The sequence below is a fragment of the Orbicella faveolata genome, unplaced genomic scaffold, assembly GCF_042242905.1.
Source record: "Orbicella faveolata isolate gen_17 unplaced genomic scaffold, um_ofav_v1 contig_25, whole genome shotgun sequence".
Classification (NCBI taxonomy): Eukaryota; Metazoa; Cnidaria; class Anthozoa; order Scleractinia; family Merulinidae; genus Orbicella; species Orbicella faveolata.
Window position 1 is genome coordinate 24,370,593 of NW_028301553.1, and position 11,610 is coordinate 24,382,202.

Consider the following 11,610-nt stretch of genomic DNA (forward strand, 5'->3'; position numbering starts at 1 on the left):
AGCCTTGATTTCTGTTTAGAAATAGACGGATTTCGCAACAAACATTTAGCAAAAACCTGTTAAAAGGTCTTCAGGGTAACACTGTGTTTCCTACCGTTTCAGCTGAGTAAAGTTTAGTTTCATCTAAATGACGAACAAAAGGACAACGTCGAGAAGGTTCCTCTAGTGAGACTCTTGTTACTCGAGGCGGTATGTGTCACAGTGATCTTGGTATCCCCGTGTTTTGGGTACCCCCGTACCCATATCCCTAGTGTTTTGGGTACCCAAAACACTGAAAGCGTTATATACCACAAACTGGGGCAAGTGAAACCATCCATAATTCTGCTGAAACACCATTTATCTTCTTACGAAGGTTTGTCTCAATAAATTAAAACTTTCTTTATCTTGATATAAACACATAACGTTGCTGAAAATAGTCGCAATTTATAACAGACTGTGTGATCCGAGTCCGCAGTTATAACGACACACAAAACACATTCACGCGCCAAAGTTCCTTGTATGAACATGCGCTTGGTGCCTATCGATAACCCTTGAAATGCAGGTCATTTTAAACAAGTAAGCCGCATTCTAAACCTCGGATAGTTCGGCAATTGAATAAAATCAATATGGGAGCGAACACACTGAGATACGGCCGTCACGCAATACGCAGGTCTCAAGCTGTGACTGACCTCTGTATACGGTTGCCTGTCTGAAATAAACTTTGTCTTAGGGTCCGGACGCACTGGGCAAAATTTTTGTTTATTTTGCGAAAAAATCTGTCATCAATTCCCTGAGACAAGTGCGTCCGGTGATTTTTAGATCTACCAAATTTTGTCAAGGCTTACCAAACTTCAAAGACGCCGTCGTCCTGCCTCGGAGCAGGACAAATTTTTGTCAGGCGTGAAATCTGACAGATTTGTCAATTTACACACCATGATTTGAAGGAAAATGTCAATCAAGAAAATTTGATCTCTATTTTTAGTCGGAGTATTTCAGTCCGAAGCCCGCCAAAATTAAATTTATATTTGCGCGGCAATCAAACGATAAACATGGAAGATTCGTACCTCGGTATGCTCCATGACGATCCGTTCGCACAGTACAACTATTACGGTTCCCAAGTCTACGTTAACGTTCCAGCTGCATCTCCAGGACCAAGCTCTGCTCAATTTGTACATCCGTATGTCCACCCGAGTGAGCCGAGTACAAGTACAAGTGCAAGTTTCACGACTACATGTAATGAAATTGAAAGCAGCCAAGCTGTGGATTCAAGAGCAGACGAGAGCAGAAAAATGGGCAAAGGTCCAAAGAAACAAAGAAACAAGCGGCAAAGTATGGTGTTAATTTCCATGTGATCGACACTTGCGGTTAACAAATATTTTGCTGTGATTCAGTGCGCCCACGCTTGTCAAATTAAAAATTTGGCAGAGACAAATTTTGTCGAGATTTTTGGAAGGGCCAAACAAATTTTGTCAGTCCAGTGCGTCCGGACCCTTAGACTAATTTATTTGTCACTCTTTTCTTGACCATCCCTCCTATTAGATTTTGCCATTAAAGCAGTCTTTTTTCGGAGGCAACTATAAAAAATGCAAATAAAGTAGACAAGACTAAGTCCTTTGATCTTTGAACACTGGGAAAGTGGGATACCCAAATCCCTAGTGATATGGGTATCCCTTTGCAATATGCTTGCTTGTTATCGTTTCTTTAATTCAGGGTAGCCAAATCTACCGAAGATAAGAAGGCAAAGCTAACTTACAAAGGCGAAAGTCATTCCAATGAGTAAAGGACTTAGAAATGGTAAAATGTAAGGGGTACCCAAATCCCTATAGTGATATGGGTATCCCCTTCTCACAGATCTGAGTGTTTGTTTGTTATCGTTTCTTTAGTTCAAGGTAGCCAAATTGACCGAGGATTAAAAGGCGAAGCAAACCTTTTTACCATCGGTCGATTTGACTACCTTGAACTAAAGAAACGATAACAACCAAACATATTGGAATATTGGCATTTCTATAGTCCTTTCCTCCCTTGAAATTGCCTTTCCTCTAGGTAAGTTTGCTTTGCCTTTGTATCTTCGGTGGATTTGGCTGCCCTGAATTAAAGAAATGATTACAAGCCAACACTTCGGAAGGGGATACCCATATCACTAGGTATTTGGGTTATCTACTTCTATTTGTTTCCCTATATCCAAAGATTAGCCTTGTCTACTTTATTTAGATTTATTTTGGTTTCGTCTCCGAAACAAAAAACTCCTTTAATAGCAAAGAGAATTGCTCGCCGGCAAAATCTACCAGGAGGGATGGTCAAGGAAAGAGCGACACACAAGCCTAAGACAAAGTTTATTTCTGACTGGCAACATACACAGAGGACAATCACAGCTTGAGACCTGCATATTGCGTGACGACCGCATCTCAGTGTGTTCGTTCGCATGTTGACTAAATTCAATCACCGCACTATTCGAGGTTAAACAAGCGCCTTTTTTGGTTTAAAATAATGTGCATTTCAAAGGTTATCGATAGGCAACACGCACATGTTTGTAAAAGGACCTTTAGCGCGTGAATCCGGTTTTATATGTCGTTATAACTGCGGACTCGGATAAGACAGTCTGTTAGGAATTGCGACTATTTTAAGAGACGTATTGTGTTTATATCTAGCAAAAGAATGCTTTAGTTTATTGGGACAAAGCTTCGTAAAAGATAAATTAATGGGTTTTGAGCAGAATTGTGGATGATTTCACTTGCCCCAGTTTTACGCTTTCAGTGTTTTGGGTACCCAAAACACTAGGGATTTGGGTACGGGGGTGCCCAAAACACGGGGACCCAAATCACTGTTAGGATTACCGAAGATCACTGGGCTTCTAGACCTACTAGCGCCGTGTACGGGACACTGACCTCATCATTCTAAGATGTCATTTTAGGCGAGCTGTTGGATGAAAAGAGGCTTACCCCCTGGACAGACCTCTTCTGGATGATAGCATCCTAATTTGGATGTCCACTTGCAAAAACCTATCATTGTGGTCAACTATATTCAAATATCCAATTCCTATCTTTTTCTCATTTTCTCTACAAACACACCACTCATTTCATTCCTAATAAGACTTGTTGCCACGACGAGTCTAAACTAGAGGCAAACGAGGAACAGCAATGATATGACGTATATTTACCTTTACGTCTCGCTTAATCTCTGTAGCGACTAATCCTAAAGAAAACACACTCTTCATAGTTTGGCAAATGCTGATTTCAGGGGCACCCAACGGATCGTTTCGGTAAATTATCTGTTCGGAAGACCTTTAATCCCCTCTGATTTTCTTAAGAGAATTGTCACCTCGTACTTTCGTGATATGAGAAATTTAATGTCTGTTGTTTTCGAATTGTAAAAAATGTCGTTTTGGGTGCCGAAAAAATGTCAGCTATCATTTTCGGAAAGGCGATAAGACCTAAGGTTTTCGGGAAATGGACAAAAAAGCCCTAATAAATTCGAGAATACTCAAGTTCCCCTATAGAATAACCGAACAGATAAATTTTTTTTAGCGCAACCTAAAATTAACCTACAGAGCTTTAAAAGTACTCCACATAGCCTAAAACAGCTTTTAAAAGCATTCGAGAGAAAACGGTCGTTGGGTGCCCCTGTGATTTACTTAAACTTTGCAAATATGACCTTCAACCCGGCGATCACTATACAGAGTCAGTTTACTCGTAATTTACAGTGTAGCTGTCTATTTTCCACTTGCACGCAACAATCTAAAAGACAAAGAGGCTATTGTTATCTAACAAGGTAACTGTGGGGCGTTTTACAGTTAATTATGATCAAAAATAACCCCGCCGTATTTAATACTTGTCTTAGGTTTATGAAGAAAAGCAAACTCATGCACAGAGCACGTTTATGGGGTTCAACACACGATGTGAACACCTGAATCCATGGTCACTAGGCGCTGCCGGTACAATTCTATAAAGCTCAGTAACAGTTGGTATTAAGAAGTTTGTTGACCTGCTTGGTTGTTGAAACTTTTTCCCACATTTTTAAACAGTGCTTTTCGTTAAAAAAGCGTTTCCTTCAGTGAATAATACTGATTTCACCCGTATATGTTCCGATAGGGACATGAGATGGATCTTTGTATAAAAACGCGGTTCTTATGATATCAATACTTGATACATCGCCTACGTCTTTCAGATGTAGTGTAGAATTATGAACTTATCAAATAAATGCCTGTATGGTTGGCTTATTTAATTACACCCAGGCCTTTATTCGTCCCAACAGGAATCAAGAAATTAAATCTATGGTATTCTTATTAGAGAAAGAAGTGTTTATTACATACCAGAGAAGCTCTTTGTAAAGGTTAATTAAGGTATCATGGTAGGTGGATTGACAGTGTTTGGGAATCGCGCTCTTACGCTGGCGCTTTGAAAGAAAACCCCATCAACCTATACACTTTCTGAAAGCTTAATAGTATAGAATACAATCATATCTTTGAAATTTTCTAAAAAATTATTGTCGCAGTGATATTAAAAGAAATACCCAGAAACTCTGCTTCGCTTAAACTGGTTCGCTTCCGCGCGTGAATTATCGGAGCGGCGCGATTTACATCGGAAATGTTTTCTCACACATCACCCTCAAAAATCGTGTCTGCGATTTTCCAGATGTGGTTTGGTTTTTTTTCTACACCTTCCTAAACTTTGATATTTTTAATGCGGACGTTTCCTTCTACAAAAGAGGCCATAACTTTGAAACGGAAGCGAAATTAAACAAAGCCCGACATAGTTTTTCGAAGGAGGTATCCTAGAACATACCTGCCGATTTTCAGCCAATTCCATCAGAAGACGCGCGTAAACGAACTAAAAATGTTCATCCTTATATGCAGTTTTATTTTTTCGAGAAAAACACGAAAAACCTTTTATGAGATTTGTATGAATAGGTGTTAAAAATCCCCTCCGCACTGACAGATGTCGGCATGGGTCAGTTTACCACAACAATGGGTTATGACAACTTGAAATAAACAGACGACTAATATTTTGGCGCGGAAACCCGCGTCGCAGTGAAGTCGTTTGTGTCTCTTGCTGTTATTGTTGTTGATGATGATTGTTTGTTTGTTTTCTTGCCCCTTTTAGGCTGATTAGAGCCTTTTGCGTGGTTTACACGAATAGCTACCGCTTGCCTTTAAACTGTGATCTCACTAACGATGCTCAAACATGAAAAGAACATAAGTGATATTCCGATTTTTCTTCAGTTTTATTCAAAAATTAACGCGGGAATTATATTTTCTTTCCAGTGCATGGAGTCTGCATACGAGCCAGGCTGGAGCTTAACCCGGTTTCAGTAGCATGAAGCGACTAGGAGTATTTCTACTCCCCCCTGGATTGAATGCTAGTCCACCGCAGGGTTACCCCCGGCATTAAGTTCGCGGGTTCCCATTTACACACTTGAGTGGAGAGAGGCACTGTGCATGAGAGTAAAGTGCAGAAAGTGTGTTGCCTAAGAACACAACGCAAAATCACCGGCCAGGCAGGCTCAAACCTGGACCGCTTAATTCGGAGACATGCCTCCCACATACACTTATCGTGTACATTGCCTTATTTCCAAGCATGGGAAAAGGAATCAAGCCAAGCTAAGTCATTCACCTTTCACACTTACATTTGAAACCTGAGCATGGAAATGGCTTGATCATGAGATGGAATTCTCAGAGAGCAAAAGCCAGGTACCCAGCACAATGCAATCGTAGACAGACTTTCAACGCAAGTCGCGTGTCGGAATCGAATGAAGTCAATTAAAAGCAAACTCCTTGCATGGGGATATCATTTCTTTTTTTTAGGTAGAGCGTTGTTCTGCCCGTATAGCTCGTCTTGCCCTTGTGGCTAAATAACTCCAGTGATTCTAAGAGGTTTCCTTATGGCCTGTGCCTTGAAAGCATGTATCGAGCATTTAAAATGCACAAAAGTGCAAATTAATGTTGATCAAATGAGGCAACTTTTGAAATTTACTGGCATCCAGCTAGCAACTTTCCAGCATTTTACGAGTACAATCGGGACAGGACTGTAATCATCAAAAACACTGAAATTTAGTATTAAGTGTAACCGCTGTACAGTGCCTTATTCAAAACGATTTTATAGCCACATCGCGCGTTATGATTAAAAAAAAAATGTTAAAAAATAGAGTTTCTTTTTGTAATTTAACAAATTCTGTTTTTCGTGATTCGTATTTACAAATGAGATGACCTTCGCAAAAACCTGTATTAAGACTGTCAGGGTGACATTTTATTTTCTAATACGCTTTGAACCAAAAACTTTCATCCTAAATGAACAAAAGCGGCAACAGCGATAAAGTTCCTCGAGCTGCTCGAGCGGCTTGCAGATCTCTGGGTTTCTGGACCTACTAGTGCCGCCTACGGAACACTGACCTGATAACTTTTAAGAGGGCATTATTGGCGAGCTTTTGGATGAAAAGAGGCTTATCCCCTCTCCTCCCCCCTCCCCTCCCCGGACAGAGCTTTTCTGGGTGATGACATCCAAATTTGGATGTCCACATTCAAAAACCTAATGTCATTTTCGTCAATTATTTTCAAATATCCAATTACTATCTCTTTCTCATTTTCTCCACAAACATTCCACTCATTTCTTTCCAAATAAGACTTGTTGCCATGACGAGTCTCTATACAAGAGACAAACGAGGAACAGCACTTCAAAGTACGAACGAATGATATGACGTAAATTTACCCCTAAGTCCCTCTTAATCTCTACAGCGACTAATCCTTAAGGAAAACAAACTCTTCTATACTTGGGCAAATGCTGATTTACTTAATTAAACTTTGCAAATATGACCTTCAACCCGACTCACAAAACAGAGTCAGTTTACATGTCAGTCAGCAGTCTATTTTCCGCTTGCACGCACCAACCTATATTACTTAAAACGATTCTTACGTAACGAGTTAGAGGTACATGTAAGGCGGTTTACGGTTATGATCAATAATAACACCGCAGCATTTTACGTTTGTGTTAGGTTTATGAAAAACATGAAGAAGAACAAGTCTACAGAGAACGTTAACGTGCCGGGCTCAACACGCGATGTGAACACTTGAATGCATGGTCACGAGGCCCCGCGTACATTTCGATAAAGTACAGTTCGTATTAAAAAATTTGTTGACCTTGGTTTGCTGAAACTATTTCCTACATTTCCAAACTATGCGATGTTTCTTTATAAAAGCGTTTCCTTCAAAGTTAATCATGAATATGAATTGGCCTTGTTCCAATAGGGGCGTGAGATAGACGCGGTTCTTAGTGTACCTAAATCACCTACCTAATTCAAGAGCAGTATGGAATTACGAGCCTATCAATTAAATGCAGGCGTTGTTCCCTATGTACATTCGGCCATTTATACGTTCAAACAGTATTTTATTAAGCAAATTTGGTATTCTCTCTAGAGAGAGAGATAATGAGAGAGAGAGAAAGAGAGAGAGAGGTGCTTTTAGTATTTTCTCGGTTACATGCCAGAGCAGTTCTTTGTATTCCAGAGGTTAATTCATTGCACCTGGCATGCAGTTGTTCAGAACCGGTATCCATTTTGTTGTTGTTGTTGTTGCTTTTCTGTTATTTGCTGTTGTTGTTTGTTTGTTTGCCACTTTCAGTCTGTTACAGCTTTTTCCGTAGTTTGTATGTATAGTTCTAACTTAGGATAAAAATACTTGCCTTTAAACTGTAATCACACTGACTGTGCCATGAAATGATGAAAAGGTGCTAAGCATATCCAGGTATATTTCTGCTAATTACAAACGCGGGAATTGTATTTTTCCTGACATATACTTATCGTGTAAAGTCTGCATAAGAGTCAGGCTGGAACTTAACCCGGTTTCTGTGGCATGAAGCGACTAGGAGTATTTCTACTCCCCCCTGGATGGGATACTACTCCATCACAGGGTTACCCCCAGCATTAAGTTCGCCGGTACCCATTTATACACTTGTTCGGAGAGAGGCACTGTGTATGAGAGTAAAGTGTGTTGCCCAAGAACAAAACGCAATATCACTGGCAAGGCCGGCTCGAACCTGGACCGCTTAATTCGGAGACGAGCCTCGCACATACACTTATCGTGTACATTGCCATATTTCAAAGCATGGGAAAAGGAATTAAGCCAAGCTAAGTCATTCACCTTTTACACTTATATTTGAAACCTGCGTTATGGAAATGACTAGACAATGGGATAAAATTCTCAGAGAGCAAAAGCCGAAGTACAAAGTACAACGCATTCATAGACAGCCTTTCAACGCGAGTCGCTAGCCGGGATCGAATGGATTCAATTTAAAGGAAACTCTTTGCATGAGGATATCAATTTTTTTTTTTTTTGTATTTAGCTAGAGCGTTCTTCTATCGGTGTATCTCGTCTTGCCCTTGTGACTAAATGCCTCCAGTGATTCCAAGAGGTTTTCCTTAAGGCCAGCTAAGAAGGAAATCTCTAAAAACAAACTGTGTGTAAGTAAGGAGTTTTTGAACTTGCTCGGTTGAACCGGAGTAGGTTTTATTAAGTATCAATGCTTATCGACTTACAATCGTCTGCACGCAATAACAACACTGTCGGCATTAAATGGCCTTCGTTCCTCCTTTTTCCAACTAAGGTTATGTACTCCTTACATTCACTGGAAAGATTATGTCGCACATTTTTGTTAAGTCACGCTTTTAGTAGAACAATATGGCTTTTAACAACAATACTCTCAACTAATTCTAAAGAGACAAATACGTCGTTAGCAGGAGCAAGGATGCCATTTTAGGTTTACATAGAATGCTTCAACTTGAAGTTATATTTGCAAAATTTTCAGAATACAGCATTGGACTTAACATATTATATACAGAGCGGACATATCTTCACGTTATAAAACTGAAATATAATTTTGCGAATCTTCTGCCAGGGAAAGACTGCGAGCCGAGTCAAAATACAGCCAATAAGAGTGATTATGACAGGAAATCCAGGCATTTATAGCATTTAGAACAGACAAATGGGTGTCTAGTGAACAGCACTTTCAGACAAGGAAAATGCAAATGAGCAAAAATGCATTAAAACTACTTTCAATGAGCTTGAAAAAAAAAAAAATTCGAAATAGCAACGCAGTCGAAATGCCGACAAAACAAAATATTGTAATGGCAAAATGCTGAAAAGAGAATTGAAAAGCTAGGCCTTGCTAATTTGGTGAAGGATAAGCTGAATCCTCTAATTAGATTATGGTTAAATCATGCAATCGCCTGACCTGTCTGGTTTTCATGGAACATATAGAACATAACAAGTTTTCTAAACACTAGCTGTGAACCTTTTCTACCCACAGAAACAAAACAACCCTATTTATGAATTAAAATTTCATTGCAGTTCCAGAAACAGGTACTCGATTAAAAAAAAAATCCTAAATTCTCTATTAAAGGCGATCTGTGCGTGATGCATAAAGCTAATTTCCGGGGGAGTTGTTCCACATTATTTAGCCAGGGGTGGCACAAAGCACGAATCTTGTACTCATGCCTGAGATTTACAACGCCAAATCGCGACCTCGCCTAAAGAGTACTACCATAGCTCACGGAAGCACCCCCGAACACATCGGTCACCCGTCCTAGCCGACAATATTTTCCGTGACGACCTCAAATGATTTCATACAACATAAACAAGGTGGTATAGTAGTTTTTCTCTAACGAAACTGATTTTGTTGATCACAAATGACTTATTAACTGGCTGTTCAGCTGTTGTCCAGATTAAAAAAACGGGATAAACACTGTTGCATAACATGTTAATTTCAGAAGTAGGTTCACTATGCTAGTTTCATGCACCGGGCATCTTATCAATGATAGATACTACAGAACTTACCTACAAACCGCAGCCCAAAAGCAGATAAGAATGCCACCAACCCAAAATATACCGCGTGCATATCTCTTGCTATTAAGAGAGCTCGATACAGCTTGTACGGACAGTCCAGAATCTCTCGTGATTTTTTTTTTTCTACCAGCATACGAGACAGTCCTTAGCAACGACAGATGGCTTAGGTACACGTCACAGCCAATGAGAATGAGTCATATCTGACAATTCGAAATTTGCCCTATGGCAGTTTAGCCCCATGGGTCTATAATAATTTCCGGTATCTATTACGATGGCGACAGGGTTAATAATAAGATTTTAAAAAATGTCTGTCATGGCCAAGTACTTTGGCAAATTATTCGTTAGGTAGTTACATTTAGCGACGAAAACCAGATCAAATCAACATACATGGCTATGCAATTATTTTGTAATCTACTGTGTAGTGAGGTATGAGCGTATAGTGTTGTAATGGCGAGCTTATCTAACTTCGAGCTCCACTCAGCAAGATGTCGTACATAACCGCGAGAATCCCAATGCAGACTTGTTAAGCAGACTATTTAAAGAAGTCCTTTAAATCCCTAACTGCACGCAATGCAAAGCTAAATTCAAAGTGTTATTTTGTGTAAGGAGAAACTCTGTATTATAATCTTCATATCAGCTGTCTTATGTTATAACCTTTTTTTTTAGCAGCGTCGCGAATTAGTTTCTAGACTTTTCAACCTTGGCTCTCTTTGGCCTACTTCCCTCTGAGGCGAATTACTGCTGTAGGAATTGCGTTAACGGGTGTGCCAGTTCCGCCGGCAATAAACTCACTCAATACAAACGCTTTGTGGATTTCACAGACGTCTGACTTGAAGAACATTTATCAAAGAAAAGCAATTTATATACTGCTTCGTCTGAACCGGAGACGGGAATAACCTGGAAATGCTATTATTACATCTTATTTTATGTCATTTATAGTTCAGGTATCTCAAGCTCGTAAAGTCCGAGACTATTACGTAATAGTCAAAATATCAAAGTTTGTGTGTTTCCCGAGGGGGACATGGGGATTTGCGGTGTTGCGGTGTGATGTTTTTTTAATGCGGTGATGCGGTGAATAAAATCTCAACTTGCGGTGCTGCGGTGATCTCAAACCCTACGGTGTGCGATGTTTGTGTTTTTCACGCTGCGGTGTTCGGTGAAATGAAATTGTTTGCGGTGCTGGGTTTTTTTGCTTTACCTTTCTCGAACCTAAATTTGACCTTAATTTAGCATGTAAACTTCGTTAATCCATGCTAATTTATGGCAAACACATAACATTGAGGTTAATAATTTGTAACAAAATACAGACCATCACTTTCTAGTCAATCTTCAATATGCTTCGGTTGCCAATTCGAAGCTGTTTTCATTTATACGTAACTCGACAAGTAACTCGACCTCTGCCGCCCGGAGCTCATTGTTCGGTAGACATGTGGAGGAGCGAGGACAGCAACAATCCTGAAAATTCTGGAAACGATAAGGCCGAATATAATGTACTATCGACTGCGCAGTTTTTTTCTATGAAAAAAGGAAAAAGTGGCGAAAACTACCGGCCACAAAATATATTCAGATGTGGCGTCGGCAGGGAAGAAAGAAGGCTTTCTAAGCTAAGGAAGCTTTGTAAATTACACACGTTTGCTATTTGTTTCCTTTTGCTTTTCGGCTTCGATTAAAGGTCATTCTGATACCGGTCTATACCCGCTCCAAGGTCCTGCGTCTTTCCTGACCTTGTAATTTTTCAAACGATTATCGATATCGAACACAAACGCAGCTAGCTCCGGAAAGTAATACTTTCAGTCAAGATT

At 39.9% G+C, this 11,610-nt stretch overlaps 1 protein-coding gene and 1 pseudogene across 1 annotated transcript in view; one reads left to right on the forward strand and one right to left on the reverse strand.

The window, feature by feature from the left end:
• The window catches only part of LOC110039847 (hemicentin-1-like), a 29,796-nt gene extending 19,504 nt beyond the window's left edge, over window positions 1-10,292 (reverse strand). Inside the window, exon 1 of the mRNA XM_089294251.1 lies at window positions 9,800-10,292. Within this exon, the coding sequence (XP_089150377.1) occupies window positions 9,800-9,941 (142 nt within the window). The 5' untranslated portion in view covers window positions 9,942-10,292. The remainder of the gene's footprint in view (window positions 1-9,799) is intronic.
• On the forward strand, window positions 714-1,411 carry LOC149109581 (uncharacterized; annotated as a pseudogene).
• Window positions 10,293-11,610: the final 1,318 nt, after the last annotated feature.